Source organism: Antedon mediterranea, chromosome 8, assembly GCF_964355755.1.
Source record: "Antedon mediterranea chromosome 8, ecAntMedi1.1, whole genome shotgun sequence".
Classification (NCBI taxonomy): Eukaryota; Metazoa; Echinodermata; class Crinoidea; order Comatulida; family Antedonidae; genus Antedon; species Antedon mediterranea.
Genome location: NC_092677.1, coordinates 12,092,945 through 12,113,071, shown reverse-complemented (window position 1 = coordinate 12,113,071; position 20,127 = coordinate 12,092,945). Strand labels below are relative to the sequence as shown.

At 33.2% G+C, this 20,127-nt stretch overlaps 2 protein-coding genes across 2 annotated transcripts in view; one reads left to right on the top strand and one right to left on the bottom strand.

Moving 5' to 3' along the window:
* LOC140057619 (uncharacterized) overlaps window positions 1–11,583 on the top strand; it is a 35,203-nt gene extending 23,620 nt beyond the window's left edge. Inside the window, exons 22-35 of the mRNA XM_072103335.1 lie at window positions 72–410; window positions 1,086–1,340; window positions 1,518–1,652; window positions 2,264–2,386; window positions 2,597–2,728; window positions 3,244–3,396; window positions 3,960–4,277; window positions 4,595–4,873; window positions 5,283–5,402; window positions 5,711–5,980; window positions 7,141–7,254; window positions 7,680–7,718; window positions 8,600–8,866; window positions 11,426–11,583. Coding sequence (XP_071959436.1) covers window positions 72–410; window positions 1,086–1,340; window positions 1,518–1,652; window positions 2,264–2,386; window positions 2,597–2,728; window positions 3,244–3,396; window positions 3,960–4,277; window positions 4,595–4,873; window positions 5,283–5,402; window positions 5,711–5,980; window positions 7,141–7,254; window positions 7,680–7,718; window positions 8,600–8,866; window positions 11,426–11,583 — 2,702 coding nt within the window. The remainder of the gene's footprint in view (window positions 1–71; window positions 411–1,085; window positions 1,341–1,517; window positions 1,653–2,263; window positions 2,387–2,596; window positions 2,729–3,243; window positions 3,397–3,959; window positions 4,278–4,594; window positions 4,874–5,282; window positions 5,403–5,710; window positions 5,981–7,140; window positions 7,255–7,679; window positions 7,719–8,599; window positions 8,867–11,425) is intronic.
* Window positions 9,343–11,249, bottom strand: LOC140057004 (uncharacterized). The gene is made up of 4 exons (XM_072102538.1): window positions 11,205–11,249; window positions 10,819–11,106; window positions 10,467–10,587; window positions 9,343–9,350 (listed from the first exon to the last, which is right to left on the bottom strand). The coding sequence occupies exons 1-4, from the start codon at window positions 11,247–11,249 to the stop codon at window positions 9,343–9,345; spliced, it is 462 nt and encodes a 153-aa protein (XP_071958639.1).
* Window positions 11,584–20,127: the final 8,544 nt, after the last annotated feature.

The window sequence follows — 20,127 nt, the reverse complement described above, 5'->3', positions numbered from 1 at the left end:
AAATCTTTAAACTCTATTCTCACTATTCAACTCATAAACATTCATTAATTTTATATTGTTTGTTTTTTCAGATAGACCATTGAACTTAGTAATATTGACCAATCCAGAACTCAACAACGAAATACACAATATAATGAGGTGTTACATTTTGAGTAGAGATTCAAGCAATGTCTTCATTGGTACCTTACTATCATTAACAAGTTATAGCACAAAAGACCTTGAAATCTTACCATCTTCATCAAATGGACAAAATTCTGACCTTCCCGATGATACAATAGCAACCTTTCCATATCAATATCAAAGAAAACTCACAATAAACCCTAATCTACCTCGAGGTGGAGAGTATAACTGCCGTCTGGAAATGAATGGCCAAAGTACAACTGTACACAGTATTGTTCTAAACGAAGGAGGTAATTCTGTTAATTTTTTTATAATCAGGTTTCAGATTCTTTGAAGTTGCTTATTAAGATATATCACGCATGATTAAAGCTCTGTCTACACTATCAAACTTTATGTGACAAAAATGATGTTGCCAATTGTCGACCGTACCAAAAATTAATTTGGATTTACCAATAGACATATATTATACGTATATCATCGCATGTTTCAGGGTGATCTATACTTATACAAAACTTACTCATAATTTATTCAACTTAGGCCAGCATATTTTAATACGTCTGGTAAATAATGTATGACAGCTCATCAAAAGTGATAAATTGGCCAAAGCATGACCGCTCCTTTAGCAACAAAAAAATAATCTTAAGAAAAAGAACTGGTTTGGTGAATAAAGCCTCAGCAAATCTTAACCTAAAGTGTATCATTGCCAGCCCATGATCTCCCAATAAAAATCATAAAATATTTTCCTATATTACGTTTTTGGATAAGCAGATAAACGATTGAAATCAAAGTTTTTATTTTTTTTCCAGCAGAGTAAAAGTAATTCTTTAGTTTTTTTAGGTTTTGTTACATAAAATGATTTTGTTAACAAATTTGCTATCTTGAAATGAAATTTTGAAACTTGTTGCATAAAGATTAATGTTGTTTATCTTGCTACTACTTATTTTTTTGTTTATTAATCTATGCAGCTGAAATTGATGTTAACCCTAACGAAAGAACTGTGACTATTGGCCTTGGTGAAACCATTACACTTAACGTTGAAAGTCTTGATACTGAGAATCTTCGGTGGCGCCACAATAGCAAGTTTTTGTATGGTAAAGGGATAAACTCTAACAAATTGATAATTAAGAATGCTCGTCGAGAAGATGAAGGTGTTTACGAGTGTTATTACCTGGGGAGACGACATGAATTGAAACACACTTACATGTTTTTATATGTAACTGGTATGTACTTCATTAACTTCTAATCTGACTTTTTTTTTCTTGTAATTTCCTTTTAGAAGAAACAGAACATATATTATCAGAAAAACTCTGAAAAGTTCTTAATCATTGCCACTTTTTTTATTCCCCTATTTATAATTTCTGTTTATTTTGGTATTGTGCATACTCCTGTCTTTACAGAATGTCCGACTTCTTATTGTGGTATCCCATCCTGTGCTCTTAATTGTCCAGTTTGTTACAATGGTGGACGTTGTCATGCCAGATCTTGCACCTGTATCTGTCCACCTGGATTTCTCGGTCAATTCTGTGAGGAAGGTAAGAAGAGTTTTTTATTTTTATATACTGAAAATGACATGTTTTTTCACTTTCTAATGTAAAATGTGCTGTAGATTTTGTCATCTCATTCATATATTTGACCAAAACTTGATAACAAACAGACCGAATATATATAAAACAAAAATGAGTAAAAGAAGAGAAAAGAAAGTGCATTCAGAAGAAAGAGCTTAAATATTTCTCATGAATGCTTAGAAGATAAAAAAAATGAAACATAATGTAAAAAAAGTTACAATATAAAGCAAATAATTTTAAACATAAAAGAAAAATGTTTAAATATTTGTTTAAGCTCTGTCTACACTATTAAATTAGTGATAGTAGTATTACAACACCATGTCCATTGGCACATCACATTTGTTGTCACATAAAGTTTGTTAATGTAGACAGAGCTTTATAAAGACTGAAGAGTGAATACATATAAACATAACAACAAATAATGTACGTTCAGATAAAACTCATATTAATTATACATACATACATACATAAATATAAATTTAGTAAAAACTTATACTATATGTTAAATTTTTAATTGAAGTACTTTCTAATAGATTAGCTGATATTCATTAGACCATTTAACTTGTTAATGTTTTCAGGTACTTTGGATTCGTATGGTATGGATGAGTATAGAAGTTTTAATAGCCAACACTTTATGTGTGCTCCATCACCTATTGGCTGCAGTTGTTTTCCAGGACAAACAGGAATGACGTGCTTACAAGGTACGAAAGTATTCTTTGAAAATTTAATGAGTTTTGTACCTAGCATTCTCTTGATCATAGCACCATGAATAGTATGGGCATATTAAAAAAACTCAATGTGTACCTACTAAATATAGATGACATCAGTATTAGCCAGTTGTTTTTACCCATGTACTCTCCTCACTATAAATATAAATAGCATGAGAAAAAGCCGGTTTTTTAATTTTTCAGAATGTGTTGCGCCAATGTATGGTTCCAATTGTCAACAAACATGTAACTGTGATATAACTACCTGTGATAAAACGTTTGGGTGTAATGACACATCTGCTTGTTTTCCTGGATTCACTGGACCTTCATGTCAAGGTAGGTAGTAAAGTTGCTCCCTGTACAAAATGTTTGTGAATCTACACATTTGGTGCTCACCACATCACAATAAGAAACTCAGTTAACTTGGTATAAATATTGAACATTAACAGGTTATGTCATGTTTATTCCTTGTGCACTTACATGCAGAAAAGTTTAAACGTACTCTGCCGCCTCACTCTGTTGATTTCTAAGTACAGACGACAACTGACTACACAAATGCGTAGTTCCTAGGTTGTCAATCGTAGAAAAGTGAAAGCTCCATAGCAACCCACTTTGTAAAATCTGTTGTATCAACAGTGATCAACATCCAATTTTTATGATTTAGATACGGACATATTTCTTGGTTTATAAATAGTAATATACTAAGGGTGTATTATAACCACAGAGGAGTATGTTTTAAGAATATTACTCTTTAATTTGTTTTAGTGAGATTATTATAAAACTTATGGAGAACTATTGTTCATTTTTTAATAGACTCTGAATTGAAGATTGTTTGTTTTTGCTTTATTTAGATTATGAAGCAGATACACCTTGTCCTGTTGGTTTCTTTGGGGAACAATGTCACAAGAAATGTCATTGTCATAATCAAGCAAACTGTCACAAGTTCAATGGTACATGTGAAAATGGATGTGAGACAGGATGGGCAGGAGAAGGCTGTCAAACAGGTTGTTTTTTCTGAAACACTAACTTCAGTCTGACTTCTTAACCTTTATTTCTTGATATTGTCTAGTTTTTTAGTAGTAATAGTCAAGCTGTAGCTAGGTGGTTAAGATGGTCAGTTACTGATCTTAGAGTCCTGGGTTCAAATCAGATATCAGGACAGTTACAATTCCTTTTCGTGTTTGTTCTATGAAACGGTTACCTGCAAAGTAAAACATACAGTTAAAGCCCAATTTACAAACACGAGCAATAACGGTAATAAAAATATAGAATCTATGTCATTCCTTGTGACTATTTACACAAATCACGTAGCGGACGAATGGTTTCTGCTCAAGATAGATACAGATTCTGGAGTTACGCAGTTTTCCACATATCGTTACCACTCATCTGTGTAAATTGGCCCTAACAATAATATAAAAAATTTTGAAAGCAAATTTCAAGAAAAAGCTTAAATGCAATGTAGAAATAGAATAAATTAATTGTTTTTGGGAAAATATGGTAAATAACAGGCCTATATTTTTCCTATTTTAAATCTCAAAACATTGTCATAAACTTTTTACAATTTTAGTCTTGCCAGCATTGTATGACACACCATGGGTTGAGGCTAGGGAGGCTAACAGTGCGATTGTCAGTTGGAACAGATGGAACAATGAACATGATTTTGGTCTTGGTCCTATTATCAACTACAGAGTCTACCTTTGGGATACGTGGTACCCGGAGGAAGGACAAACTCCAGCATTGGTAGGCGTTATAAATGGTACCTCGTGGGAGGTAACAGGTTTACAACCAAACTTGCCTTACTCAGTCATGATTCGAGCAACAAAAAAAGTTGGTACACTTATTGTTGCAGGAAAGCCAGGTCCTGTATTGTGGATCCCAGAGTATGGTAGGTAATATTAGTGAAACATTTTCCTTTGGTTTCGATTAGTATACTGATATGTAGTATTGATTGTAAACCAGTGAAGTCTTGAAGCTAAAGTTTAAATTACTGGTTTACAATCCTGAGGCCTTATACCTCGGGGGTGCCTTATACCTCAGGGAGACCGTGAACCATGTACTTTATGATGGCCTTTTACTCCAGGATAGCCTAATACCCCTGGTCTTCAAAGATTGCCTGATAAACTCAGTCTAGCCTTATTCCATAGAGTGGCTTTCTTTATAACATCGAACTGTGTACACTGTGGATATTTTTTTGTTTTCTAGATCAATGTGATACTAATTGGATAGCATTTGATGATCAATGCATCCACATTAACAACACATTAATGTCTTGGAATGAAGGAGATGTTTACTGTAAGACAAGACAGTCACAGCTAATTCACTTCTCTTCTGTCAACATTAAAAACTTTATACTGCATACGCTTGAGAGCCAACCACTGGATTCTAATCAGTTGTTGATGGGCATGCGCAAGGACATCAATGACCTATATATTTGGGATGGATATAATTTTGCTATAATTGCAGGCACTGTTGATCCCCCCGGTAATAGTTATTTAATTTTGAACATATTCATTTTCATATTTATTAAATAAGGTCTAAAGAAAGACGTTTTCTACCCTTTTATTGTGTGCTCTTCACCAATTAATATACTGCCTATATTGAGGCTAGTCAGATGGTATTTCATATGCTCTAAAGCTGTCAGCCTCAGCCCCAAGATTGAACTGGGCTATTTTGCTCAAATGCAACACCACTTCCCCATATGAGTGCACTAACATGGACCACTTTAGTGGAAATTCAAGCGTTGTCATTTGTTTTAAATACTGGAATATGACCATATGTTCTTTTTAGAAAGTGTGATTATGTGCTGCCCAACACAAAGTGACTAACTGAGGATTATGCTATTTAAATTTTATATAAATATTTTGATTCAAGTTATGTTCATATTTACTAGATATGCACTTCAATTTAACATCTGAAGATGTTGACTGTACGGTAATAAACTTAGAAGATGACTTCTCTAGAGAGAACATAGCTTGTGATGATTATATGGGAATACCAATTTGTCAAAAAGGTTAGACATATTTTTAGTTTCTCTTTACATAATGCTAGTGCAGCGTTTTCATTCATTCATCTTTTTATTTCGGAGTACCATGATGACATAATATATCCATCTACCTCACATTTTTGTGTGTAGATAGAGCTTAAAGCAAATCAAGCTCGGAATATGCTTAGGCCTATCTGTAAAGCTATCGAAATTGAAACGCTAACATTGAGAACATTTTCCTAAATGTAAGATAAAATAAATAAAATCTTATCTTGTCATGCAGTAAGTAATTATTATGATCATCATCATCTTAATTTTTCTTTATTCTATTTTAGGTAATAGTCCTCCAAGAATGCATCCTATAGGATCGTCTTTCTACTACATTTCCGAAAATCAAATGACCTGGCAACAAGCAAAACAGTTTTGTGACATAAGTGGAGGTTACCTGGCGGTAATTAGCTCTGCTGAAGAAAACACAGATGTTTTGCAATTATTGCAGCAACATGGAGAGGACAGTTTGTCAGAAGTTTGTATCGGTTACGAGCTTCAGCAACTTGGAAATGTATCTGAATGGGTTGGAACTAGTGAATGGAGTGAATATAAAAGTATGTGAATAATATGCAGTAAACCCCTCTTTTGTCTTTAGTACTGTTATATGTAATTGTGTAATCACACTGTATTATTATCTCTGGAGGTGTGCTGTAACAACTCATTGCTGCTACACCTAAGTACTTTAGTGCTATGTTTGCCACGAGGAGAATATCCTCATTTTAGAAGTATGTCTGTGTGAGTGAGTTGCTGAACGGTTAAGCTGACAGTGGAATCATAATTATGTAGCCATAACTTTGGCAAGGGTTCGAAGCACACTCACTCCATGGTTCTTTTGGTAGAATAAGTCTTCTTCATGTGCACTTTAAAGAACCTAATACCGTAAAACCTCGAAAAGAAGCCCATGGGCTTCTTCTTTTTTTAGTGCTCTTGGATGGGCTTCTTTTCAAGATGGGCTTCTTTTCGAGATGGGCTTCTTTTCAAGAGTACTTTTGCAAACTGTAGACGGGGGCTTCTTTTCGAAATGAATGCTGTAAATTTTGTGAATTTCTACTACTTTTGAGACATTTTTTCAACCATGAAATTATGTTTAATATACCAATTAAAAAACAATATAAAAAGCAAAAAACAGTTCTATGATTCAACGTCAAGTACAATAATTTCGTCATCATCTCAATACAGTATGAGTAGTCTGTCTCGAAATGAAGCCCTTACTATCTTGAAAAGAAGCCCAGGGGGCTTCATTTCGAGATGGGCTTCTTTTCGAGAGTACTTTTGCAAACTGTAGAGGGGGGCTTCTTTTCGAGATGGGCTTCTTTTCGAGGTTTAAGCCCATGGCCTTCTTTTCGAGGTTTTACGGTACATCTTTTGAGACGAGTAGGGGATTACCCCAGTGTACTAGTACATCACAGCCACGGATCATGACTGGGCCCTCTTGGAGACCAGTCTTTGACTGAAGAGGTCGCCCAGTATAAATAAATAATAACAAAAATAATAAAGTGCATCTATGGTTTAAGAATAAGAGTTTTGAAAGTTTATGTAAATTTGATACATATTAATCAAAGAACAATTCGCAAATCATTAAAATCAATAAATGTTATAATGTCCTGCAACCTGTGTTTACTATTAGTTATTTTTAACAAAAATATATTATTCTTGTTAAATGTAAATTATTCTACTTTCTGATGACTTACTATACATTTTTTTTTATACACAGATTTTATGACTTCAAATACTGGGATAGGAGGAGCATGTGTCAGTATGAATGCCACAAATGGACAATGGCGTCATTTCCCTTGTGATACACCATTACATTTTCTCTGTGAAATAAGTAAGAATTCTCCTTTTTTTTATAGCAAATAATGAGATGTAAACAAAACCATACTTTAAAAAAACAAAACTGTATATAATACTGAATACAGCCAGATTTGTTTGACTGATTTGTTTTATTTTAGCTGTCAAAAGTTGGGATATGCCTCTGACAGGAATGAAAGATTTTGTATTTTTTATTAATATTATAAATGCTCCAATTTGGATTTTTATGATAGCTTATGCCTGATATTATATTATAGTGACCAAGTTGGTATGACTTTTTAAACCATAAATATATAAACACATAGACAAATCTGTTTAAAAATTTCATAATATTTCCTAAATTCCAACTTTTTCAACAAATCGTTTGTCCCTATATCTTCAACTGTTCTCTGTATTTAAAAAATCAATAGTCAAATATCACTTACTTTTATTCCTGTCTAGGTTATGTAGAATTTCTATCTGTTGGCGTTTCAAAATCAGGTAAATTACAGTATATTGCTATAATAATAATAATAATCAATATTTAAAATGTAGGAATCTTTCATGGATATTTCATGTAATTTCAAGATATAAAATGTACCATGTGTTGGATTAAGTCCTACTTATGTCAGTTATGTGTGTGTCTTATATTTTTTGTAACTTACAACCCTCCATTGTTATTGTATATAAACATGAATATTATTTTTCAATAATAATAGTATTTAACCAGGGAAGAGTTAAATTTAAATTAAAATTATTTATTTATTTAATTTAACTCTTCCCTGATTTAACAATACCATGAAAGCCCCAGTGGTCTAATGGTTAGGACATCTGCATATCAAGCAGGCGGTCCGAGTTCGAGTCTCGGTTGGGGCGACTTTTTCTCATTCTCACAGATTTCCTCATCTTTATCGTATAAAATTAATTAATTAAATTTCAGTATATCACCGGGCGGTTTAGAATTACTGTTCTTTGCCTGATTTGTTTATATATATAAAAGTATCTCTTCGGAGATCCCGCCTCGTGAATAAAAATACTGAAAGATGAGGGCGTATCAATTTTATCTCTGTTGCGCGTGTGTACAACTGAGGACTAGTGCTGTTTCGCCGTACCACGCCGAGAATGTTAAAGAGTCGCTATCCAATCGAGTTCGAACAATACCATGAAAGCCCAGTGGTCTAATGGTTAGGACATCTGCATATCAAGCAGGCGGTCCGAGTTCGAGTCTCGGTTGGGGCGACTTTTTCTCATTCTCACAGATTTCCTCATCTTTATCGTATAAAATTAATTAATTAAATTTCAGTATATCACCGGGCGGTTTAGAATTACTGTTCTTTGCCTGATTTGTTTATATATAAACATGAATATTATTTTTCATATAGATCTGCCTCAACTCCTGAATTTGCCAACAGTTAATGCCAACCAATTAACATGGGATGCCTGGACAACAGACGTAGACTTAGGAGAAGGTCCAGTCGACAACTACCGAATTGTTTTGTATTCCTGGTCAAATGGATTGGATGACTATACAGTTATTGGACAAACAACGACAACTAGTTTTGATGTCACCCAATATATAACAAGAGTAGACGACCCAGCATTTGGTGTTTTAGTAGGAAAACGAATTCGGCCTTTTCAAGTTTTATACGGTGAGTATTTTTCTATGTATTTATGCAAATCATTTTGTTCTATTTCATGCATTGATTTTAAACTTGGTTCTACTTGGACAGAATGCAGGTAATTTCACCAATCACAGGCTACATAGCAGTTGTAGATGATCTGTTGCTTGTGATTGGTCAAATTACTTTCACTTTAGGTACATCTTTTCATTTGGGCATAGTTTGAATCAAGCTAAAATTAATGAGCTTGTTAGGATTGTTGATGGTTACTGCAAACATTAATGTGTTCTCAACATGCAAACCATAATATTAATTTTATGTGTTTCTGTTATTTTACGTTTTATGTCATTGAATGTCAACTCCCATTATGTTATCTTTTTTTTATATCTATATAATAACATGTTTTATCTTTATTATCAATATACTATTTTATTTTAGCAGTTAGTAACATTCATTCTAACCATGAATAGTTTTCATTACTATTATTCTATATTTTTCAGAAAAGTTCAGATGTCTTATTTGTAAAGATTTATAAAAATTGAAAACATTTTTGAAAGATAAATGAGGACACTATCAGGATAGTTATCATTCTCATCATCACTGTTATAATTCTCATCATCACTGTTATCATTCTCATCATCACTGTTATCATTCTCATCATCACTGTTATCATTCTCATCATCACTGTTATCATTCTCATCATCACTGTTATCATTCTCATCATCACTGTTATCATTCTCATCATCACTGTTATCATTCTCATCATCACTGTTATAATTCTCATCATCACTGTTATCATTCTCATCATCACTGTTATAATTCTCATCATCACTGTTATCATTCTCATCATCACTGTTATCATTCTCATCATCACTGTTATCATTCTCATCATCACTGTTATCATTCTCATCATCACTGTTATCATTCTCATCATCACTGTTATAATTCTCATCATCACTGTTATCATTCTCATCATCACTGTTATAATTCTCATCATCACTGTTATCATTCTCATCATCACTGTTATCATTCTCATCATCACTGTTATCATTCTCATCATCACTGTTATCATTCTCATCATCACTGTTATCATTCTCATCATCACTGTTATCATTCTCATCATCACTGTTATAATTCTCATCATCACTGTTATCATTCTCATCATCACTGTTATCATTCTCATCATCACTGTTATCATTCTCATCATCACTGTTATCATTCTCATCATCACTGTTATCATTCTCATCATCACTGTTATAATTCTCATCATCACTGTTATCATTCTCATCATCACTGTTATAATTCTCATCATCACTGTTATCATTCTCATCATCACTGTTATCATTCTCATCATCACTGTTATCATTCTCATCATCACTGTTATCATTCTCATCATCACTGTTATCATTCTCATCATCACTGTTATCATTCTCATCATCACTGTTATAATTCTCATCATCACTGTTATCATTCTCATCATCACTGTTATCATTCTCATCATCACTGTTATCATTCTCATCATCACTGTTATCATTCTCATCATCACTGTTATCATTCTCATCATCACTGTTATCATTCTCATCATCACTGTTATAATTCTCATCATCACTGTTATCATTCTCATCATCACTGTTATAATTCTCATCATCACTGTTATCATTCTCATCATCACTGTTATCATTCTCATCATCACTGTTATCATTCTCATCATCACTGTTATCATTCTCATCATCACTGTTATCATTCTCATCATCACTGTTATCATTCTCATCATCACTGTTATCATTCTCATCATCACTGTTATCATTCTCATCATCACTGTTATCATTCTCATCATCACTGTTATAATTCTCATCATCACTGTTATCATTCTCATCATCACTGTTATCATTCTCATCATCACTGTTATCATTCTCATCATCACTGTTATCATTCTCATCATCACTGTTATAATTCTCATCATCACTGTTATCATTCTCATCATCACTGTTATCATTCTCATCATCACTGTTATCATTCTCATCATCACTGTTATCATTCTCATCATCACTGTTATCATTCTCATCATCACTGTTATCATTCTCATCATCACTGTTATAATTCTCATCATCACTGTTATAATTCTCATCATCACTGTTATCATTCTCATCATCACTGTTATCATTCTCATCATCACTGTTATCATTCTCATCATCACTGTTATCATTCTCATCATCACTGTTATCATTCTCATCATCACTGTTATCATTCTCATCATCACTGTTATCATTCTCATCATCACTGTTATCATTCTCATCATCATTACTGTTATCATCATAACTGTTATCAGTTTCATCATTATTGTTATCATTCTCATTTTCATTATTACCATTCTCATCATTATTGTCTTGATTCTCATCATAATTGTTATCATTTTGATTATTATTGTTATCATTCTCATCATTATTGTTATCATTATTATCATTATTGTCTTGATTTTCATCATTATTGTTATCATTCTCATCATTATTGTTATAATTCTCATCTTTGTTGTTGTTTTTTCATCCGAATACTAATTCTTCCTATTTTCTTTCTTTTTTTAAATTGAAGAGGTGTTGTACAAGAATATATTTTGTTGCAACAAGACACTGCTGAATATAGAAGACATATTTGATTATATTTTGAATGTTTTCTACTGTGGTAATTTGATTTCAAAACAAAGAAATTCAATTGAGGATGCATATGTGTTTGTCTTTTTGTATTTCTGATTATGACCATTCCAAAATTTAAACTAGAATTTAATTCTGATAAGGCAATATTCGTGCATATATAGCAACATTATTGCATAATAATAGTATTTTAAAATGTGCGTATTTTGGCCATTTTTCTAAACAAATCTCTGTACTATAGTACAGGGATTTTTACAAAAAAATGACTACCAATTTTCGACCTTTTTATTTTTCAATAAAACTGGTTAGTATAGCACAATCTGTTTTCACAGAACCTATGCGCAGAACGCATTATTCGACTCTGCGCATGTTTATAATGCTATAGTAACCATTAATGTCAAGAAATAAGAAGGTCGAAAATTGGCGATTTTTCTAAAATTTCCCTGTACTGTACTATAATACAGGGATAAAACCAATTTTCGACCTTTTTATTTTTCGATTAAACTGGTTACTATAGCACAATTGACATGCGCAGACCCCTTATTCGACTTTGCGCATGTTTATTATGCTATAGTAACCATTTATGTCAAAAGTGGTTACTATAGCCAATTGACATGTGCAGAACGCATTATTTGACTCTGCGCATGTTTGTTGTGCTTTATGTCAAAAAAATAAAAAGATCGAAAATTGGCGAATTTTCGAAAATTTCCCTGTACTATAGTACAGGGATATTTTCAAAAAATCGCAAATTTTCGACCTTTTGCGCATGTTTATAATGCTATCTATCTATCTATCTAGGCATAGTTCATCCATTGTTGAATGAAGCCCTCCTCATAACATTTCCATTTCTGTCTAATTCTTGCTGTCCTAGTCCATGCAGCCGTTCCAATGTATGTTGTTAGATCATCTCTCCACCTTCTTTTTTGTCTTCCTCTTTTCCTCTTTCCTACCCTTGGTTGCCATTCTGTTAATCTGTATGTCCATCTATTATCTTGAAATCTCGCCACATGCCCAGCCCATCTCCATTTTGATTGTCTTACTTTCTCCATTATATCTGTAACACCTGTCTTTTTTCTTGTGATTGTATGATTTACCCTGTCTCGAAGCGATAAGTTCATCATCTTCCTTTCCATTGCTCTTTGATTAGTTGTAAGTTTCTGTTCGAGTTCCTTTGTTATTGCCCATGTCTCTGAACCATATGTCATACTTGATAGCACACATTGGTTAAATAATTTCTTTCTCAGTGACATTGGTATACTTTTGTCAGTCAACATGTGTTTGTGTCTGCCAAAATTCATCCATCCTGCTTTTATTCTTAACAGAACTTCTTCCTTCGTGGTGTCTTCCATTTTCAGTGTTTGTCCTAGATATTTATATTCTTCCACTTTTTCTACTTTCCGGCCCTCTATCTAAATGTCTTCCTGTGTGTCAAAGTTAGTCATGTATTTTGTTTTGTCTTTGTGCATAGTTAGTCCGATTGATTTACTCTCCTTATTCAGACTTGAGAGTTGGTTTTTCATATCTGCAACTGATGTTGAAATCAATGCCACGTCATCCGCAAAACGGAGGTCTGTAAGCATTTCTCCATCAATAGTTATACCTCCATTAAGCTGAGCCTTTTTGAATACTTCTTCGATGGTTGCTGTGAATATCTTTGGGGACAGAGTATCACCTTGTCGTACCCCCCTCTGTATATGAACCTCTCTTGATATATCATTATCAATATGGATTCTGGCTATTGCATCAGTGTAGATATCTTCTATGATTCTGACGTAACCTTCATCAACATTTATTTTTCGGAGCGCCTCAAACATATCCAAATGATCAATAGAATCGAATGCCTTTTGGTAATCCACAAAGCCAAGACAGAGTTTGAGTTGGTATTCACTTGCCTTTTCAATTAGCTGGTTTATTGCTTGTAGATGATCTATTGTCGAGTACCCTGCTCTGAAACCTGCTTGTTCTCTAGGTTGGTTGTTGTCTAAAACATCTCTTATTCTGTTATGGATTATTTTAGTGAAGATTTTGTACAGATGAGACAAGAGGCTAATGGGACGGTAGTTTTTAACATCTGCTTTGTCCCCTTTCTTGAACAAAAGAATGATCTTGGCTTCTTTCCATGCTCTTGGTATCTTCTGTAGCACTAAGATTTGGTTGAAAAGTTTTATTAGCTGTTGGATTATCTCCTCCCCTCCTTGCTTGATGATGTCGCTTGTAAGTTCATCGTTTCCTGGTGCTTTATTATCCTTCATGCTCTTTAATGCTTCCTCCACTTCTTTTTCCAGTATCGGTGGTATATCTGTATTTCTTGATGAAATGTTTATATGTTCAGACTGTTGGGTTGATGATTTGTAGAGATCTTGGTAGAAATCTGCACAAATATCTAGCAGTTCAGATCTCTTTGAAGTTTCAGTTCCATCTTTTTTCTTTAGTTTACTCATTCTAGATTTTTTGCATTGCTTTTTTTTTGTATTGTCTTTTTGGCCCCCTTCCTCTTTCCAGTGATTCTAAGATGAATTTAGCAGTTCTCCGCCTCTTTCTTTGTCTGCGCTTCTTCTTCACTGTTTTCACTACTTCGGCATATTCCACCTTTTCATGTACAGACATTGTTTCCTTTAATCTAAGTTCTTTCCTTCTTTGATCTAATTCCTCTATTTCTTTATCCTCCTCCGATCTTTGGACCTTTATTTTTCTGCTGGAGCTACAGCTCTGGCTTCTTCTAACATAATGGTTGTCACCATATTACATTGCTCATCAATATCCGACTCTTCCAACTCCAACCCTGCGAAGCGGTTTTTTATTTTTAGTTGAAATTCCTCTCTATTCTCTTTCAACTTCATGATCTTAATTCTTCTCTTCTTTTTATTTTGGATAAACTTCAGCCTGGCTAGTCTTTTGTTGATTTTGAGAGTTGCCCTGACAATTCTATGGTCACTTGCAATATCTACACTGGTTATTACTTCACAATTCTGAATTATTCCCCGCTACTGGTTGCTGCTTAGTATAATGCTATAATAACCATTTATGTCAAAAATTAAAAGGTCGAAAATTGGCGATTTTTCGAAAATTTCCCTGTACTATAGTACAGGAATATTTATAAAAAAAAAAACAATTTTCGACCTTTTTATTTTTCGATTAAACTGGTTACTATAGCACAATAGGCATGCGCAGAACTCATTATTCGTCTCTGCGCATCGTTATTATGTTATAGTAACCATTTATGTCAAAAGTAATTACTATAGCCAATGGACATGGGCTGTCGATATCATTTATATACAAAAAAATGCTACCTTTAAGTAACAAAATTTAATAGCATCAGCTCTTCAGATTAAAATTAACACTGATGATTTCAGAAAAGGAAAGTAGCAATAAAAGAGAAAGAATTTGTAACAAATGGGTTAAAAAACATACTATAAAAATGTATTTCTTATTTTATTTAAAAAATCATAAGTCTCCTCTCCTTAATTGCCTAAGTCACACAGCTGACTTAGGCAGAAACACAAAAAATATAGTATATTGATATAAGCAGTGAGTTAGGCAGATCATAAGTCAGCTCCTTAATTGCCGAAGTCACACAGCTGAATTGGGCAGAAACACAACAAATATAGTATATTGATATAAGCAGTGAGTTAGGCAGAAAAACAACAAAAAAAATTATGTCTTACACACTTTTGTTATGAGGCTGTCGATATCATCTATATACAAAAAATGCTACCTTTAAGTAACAAAATTTAGTAGCATCAGCTCTTCAGATTAAAATTAACACTGATGAATTTAGTCAAGGAAAGTAGCAATAAAAGAGAAAGAATTTGTAACAAATGGGTTAAAAAATATACTATAAAAATGTATTTCTTATTTTACTAAAACAATCATGAGTCTCCTCTCCTTAATTGCCTAAGTCACACAGCTGACTTAGGCAGAAACACAAAAAACGATCTGAGCATGTGCAAATGTATATAAAAGCACTCAGATAATGTACAAAGGGCACTATAATGATATAAGCAGTGAGTTAGGCAGATCATAAGTCAGCTCTCCTTAATTGCCTAAGTCACACAGCTGACTTAGGCAGAAACACAAAATATATAGTATATTGATATAAGCAGTGAGTAAGGCAGAAAAACAAAAACAAAATTATGACTTAGAAACTTTTGTTATGAGGCTGTCGATATCATTTATATACAAAAAATGCTACCTTTAAGTAACAAAATTTAATAGCATCAGCTCTTCAGATTAAAATTAACACTGATGATTTTAGAAAAGGAAAGTAGCAATAAAAGAGAAAGAATTTGTAACAAATGGGTTAAAAAATATACTATCAAAATGTATTTCTTATTGTATTTAAAAAATCATGAATCTCCTCTACTTAATTGCCTAAGTCACACAGCTTACTTAGGCAGAAACACAAAAAAACGATCTGAGCATGTGCAAATGTATATAAAAGCACTCAGATAATTTACAGAGGGCAGCAGTATAAAGATATAATTAGCAGTGAGTTAGGCAGATCATAAGTCAGCTCTCCTTAATTGCCTAAGTCACACAGCTGACTTAGGCAGAAACACAAAAAATATAGTATATTGATATAAGCAGTGAGTTAGGCAGATCATAAGTCAGCTCTCCTTAATTGCCTAAGTCACACAGCTGACTTAGGCAGAAACACAAAAAAACGATCTGACCATGTGCAAATGTATATAAAAGCACTCAGATAATGTACAAAGGGCACTATAATGATATAAGCAGTGAGTTAGGCAGATAATAAGTCAGCTCTCCTTAATTGCCTAAGTCACACAGCTGACTTAGGCAGAAACACAAAAAACGATCTAAGCATGTGCAAATGTATATAAAAGCACTCAGATAATGTACAAAGGGCACTATAATGATATAAGCAGTTAGTTAGGCAGATCATAAGTCAGCTCTCCTTAATTGCCTAAGTCACACAGCTGACTTAGGCAGAAACACAAAATATATTGTATATTGATATAAGTAGTGAGTAAGGCAGAAAAACAAAAACAAAATTATGACTTAGAAACTTTTGTTATGAGGCTGTCGATATCATTTATATACAAAAATGCTACCTTTAAGTAACAAAATTTAATAGCATCAGCTCTTCAGATTAAAATTAACACTGATTATTTTAGAAAAGGAAAGTAGCAAAAAAGAGAAAGAATTTGTAACAAATGGGTTAAAAAATATACTATAAAAATGTATTTCTTATTGTATTTAAAAAATCATGAGTCTCCTCTACTTAATTGCCTAAGTCACACAGCTGACTTAGGCAGAAACACAAAAAAACGATCTGAGCATGTGCAAATGTATATAAAAGCACTCAGATAATGTACAGAGGGCAGCAGTATAAAGATATAATTAGCAGTGAGTTAGGCAGATCATAAGTCAGCTCTCCTTAATTGCCTAAGTCACACAGCTGACTTAGGCAGAAACACAAAAAATATAGTATATTGATATAAGCAGTGAGTTAGGCAGATCATAAGTCTGCTCTCCTTAATTGCCAAAGTCACACAGAAACACAAAAAACGATCTGAGCATGTGCAAATGTATATAAAAGCACTCAGATAATGTACAAAGGGCACTATAATGACATAAGCAGTGAGTTAGGCAGATCATAAGTTAGCTCTCCTTAATTGCCTAAGTCACACAGCTGACTTAGGCAGAAACACAAAAAACGATCTGAGCATGTGCAAATGTATATAAAAGCACTCAGATAATGTACAGAGGGCAGTATAATGATATAAGCAGCGAGTTAGGCAGATCATAAGTCAGCTTTCCTTAATTGCCTAAGTCACACAGCTGACTTAGGCAGAAACACAAAATATATAGTATATTGATATAATCAGTGAGTAAGGCAGAAAAACAAAAACAAAATTATGACTTAGAAACTTTTGTTATGAGGCTGTCGATATCATTTATATACAAAAATGCTACCTTTAAGTAAAAAAATTTAATAGCATCAGCTCTTCAGATTAAAATTAACACTGATGATTTTAGAAAAGGAAGGTAGCAATAAAAGAGAAAGAATTTGTAACAAATGGGTTAAAAAATATACTATAAAAAATGTATTTCTTATTGTATTTAAAAAATCATGAGTCTCCTCTACTTAATTGCCTAAGTCACACAGGTGACTTAGGCAGAAACACAAAAAAACGATCTGAGCATGTGCAAATGTATATAAAAGCACTCAGATAATGTACAGAGGGCAGCAGTATAAAGATATAATTAGCAGTGAGTTAGGCAGATCATAAGTCAGCTCTCCTTAATTGCCTAAGTCACACAGCTGACTTAGGCAGAAACACAAAAAATATAGTATATTGATATAAGCAGTGAGTTAGGCAGATCATAAGTCAGCTCTCCTTAATTGCCTAAGACACACACCTGACTTAGGCAGAAACACAAAAAACGATCTGAGCATGTGCAAATGTATATAAAAGCACTCAGATAATGTACAAAGGGCACTATAATGATATAAGCAGTGAGTTAGGCAGATCATAAGTCAGCTCTCCTTAATTGCCTAAGTCACACAGCTGACTTAGGCAGAAACACAAAAAACGATCTGAGCATGTGCAAATGTATATTAAAGCACTCAGATAATGTACAGAGGGCAGTATAATGATATAAGCAGCGAGTTAGGCAGATCATAAGTCAGCTCTCCTTAATTGCCTAAGTCACACAGCTGACTTAGGCAGAAACACAAAATATATTGTATATTGATATAAGCAGTGAGTAAGGCAGAAAAACAAAAACAAAATTATGACTTAGAAACTTTTGTTATGAGGCTGTCGATATCATTTATATACAAAAATGCTACCTTTAAGTAACAAAATTTAATAGCATCAGCTCTTCAGATTAAAATTAACACTGATGATTTTAGAAAAGGAAAGTAGCAATAAAAGAGAAAGAATTTGTAACAAATGGGTTAAAAAATATACTATAAAAATGTATTTCTTATTGTATTTAAAAAATTATGAGTCTCCTCTACTTAATTGCCTAAGTCACACAGCTGACTTAGGCAGAAACACAAAAAAACGATCTGAGCATGTGCAAATGTATATAAAAGCACTCAGATAATGTACAGAGGGCAGCAGTATAAAGATATAATTAGCAGTGAGTTAGGCAGATCATAAGTCAGCTCTCCTTAATTGCCTAAGTCACACAGCTGACTTAGGCAGCAACACAAAAAATATAGTATATTGATATAAGCAGTGAGTTAGGCAGATCATAAGTCAGCTCTCCTTAATTGCCTAAGTCACACAGCTGACTTAGGCAGAAACACAAAAAAAAAACGATCTGAGCATGTGCAAATGTATATAAAAGCACTCAGATAATGTACAAAGGGCACTATAATGATATAAGCAGTGAGTTAGGCAGATCATAAGTCAGCTCTCCTTAATTGCCTAAGTCACACAGCTGACTTAGGCAGAAACACAAAAAACGATCTGAGCATGTGCAAATGTATATAAAAGCACTCAGATAATGTACAGAGGGCAGTATAATGATATAAGCAGCGAGTTAGGCAGATCATAAGTCAGCTCTCCTTAATTGCCTAAGTCACACAGCTGACTTAGGCAGAAACACAAAATATATAGTATATTGATATAAGCAGTGATTTAGGCAGAAAAAAAAATTATGACTTAAACACTTTTGTTATGAGGCTGTCGATATCATCTATATACAAAAAATGCTACCTTTAAGTAACAAAAAATGCTACCTTTAAGTAACAAAATTTAATAGCATCAGCTCTTCAGATTAAAATTAACACTGATGAATTTAGTCAAGGAAAGTAGCAATAAAAGAGAAAGAATTTGTAACAAATGGGTTAAAAAATATACTATAAAAATGTATTTCTTATTTTACTAAAACAATCATGAGTCTCCTCTCCTTAATTGCCTAAGTCACACAGCTGACTTAGGCAGAAACACAAAAAAACGATCTGAGCATGTGCAAATGTATATAAAAGCACTCAGATAATGTACAAAGGGCACTATAATGATATAAGCAGTGAGTTAGGCAGATCATAAGTCAGCTCTCCTTAATTGCCTAAGTCACACAGCTGACTTAGGCAGAAACACAAAATATATAGTATATTGATATAAGCAGTGAGTAAGGCAGAAAAACAAAAACAAAATTATGACTTAGAAACTTTTGTTATGAGGCTGTCGATATCATTTATATACAAAAAATGCTACCTTTAAGTAACAAAATTTAATAGCATCAGCTCTTCAGATTAAAATTAACACTGATGATTTTAGAAAAGGAAAGTAGCAATAAAAGAGAAAGAATTTGTAACAAATGGGTTAAAAAATATACTATAAAAATGTATTTCTTATTGTATTTAAAAAATCATGAGTCTCCTCTACTTAATTGCCTAAGTCACACAGCTGACTTAGACAGAAACACAAAAAACGATCTGAGCATGTGCAAATGTATATTAAAGCACTCAGATAATGTACAGAGGGCAGTATAATGATATAAGCAGCGAGTTAGGCAGATCATAAGTTAGCTCTCCTTAATTGCCTAAGTCACACAGCTGACTTAGGCAGAAACACAAAATATATAGTATATTGATATAAGCAGTGATTTAGGCAGAAAAAAAAATTATGACTTAAACACTTTTGTTATGAGGCTGTCGATATC

Excerpts from the sequence above, each read along its gene's own strand:
- LOC140057004 (XM_072102538.1), bottom strand. The coding sequence starts at position 11,249 with ATGATAACAATTATGATGAGAATCAAGACAATAATGATGAGAATG. Across the intron at positions 11,107-11,204 it reads AGACAATAATGATGAGAATG|AATGATAACAGTGATGATGA; the intron begins GTAATAATGAAA and ends AGTGATGATGAG. Across the intron at positions 10,588-10,818 it reads ATGAGAATGATAACAGTGAT|GATGAGAATGATAACAGTGA; the intron begins GATGAGAATGAT and ends GATAACAGTGAT.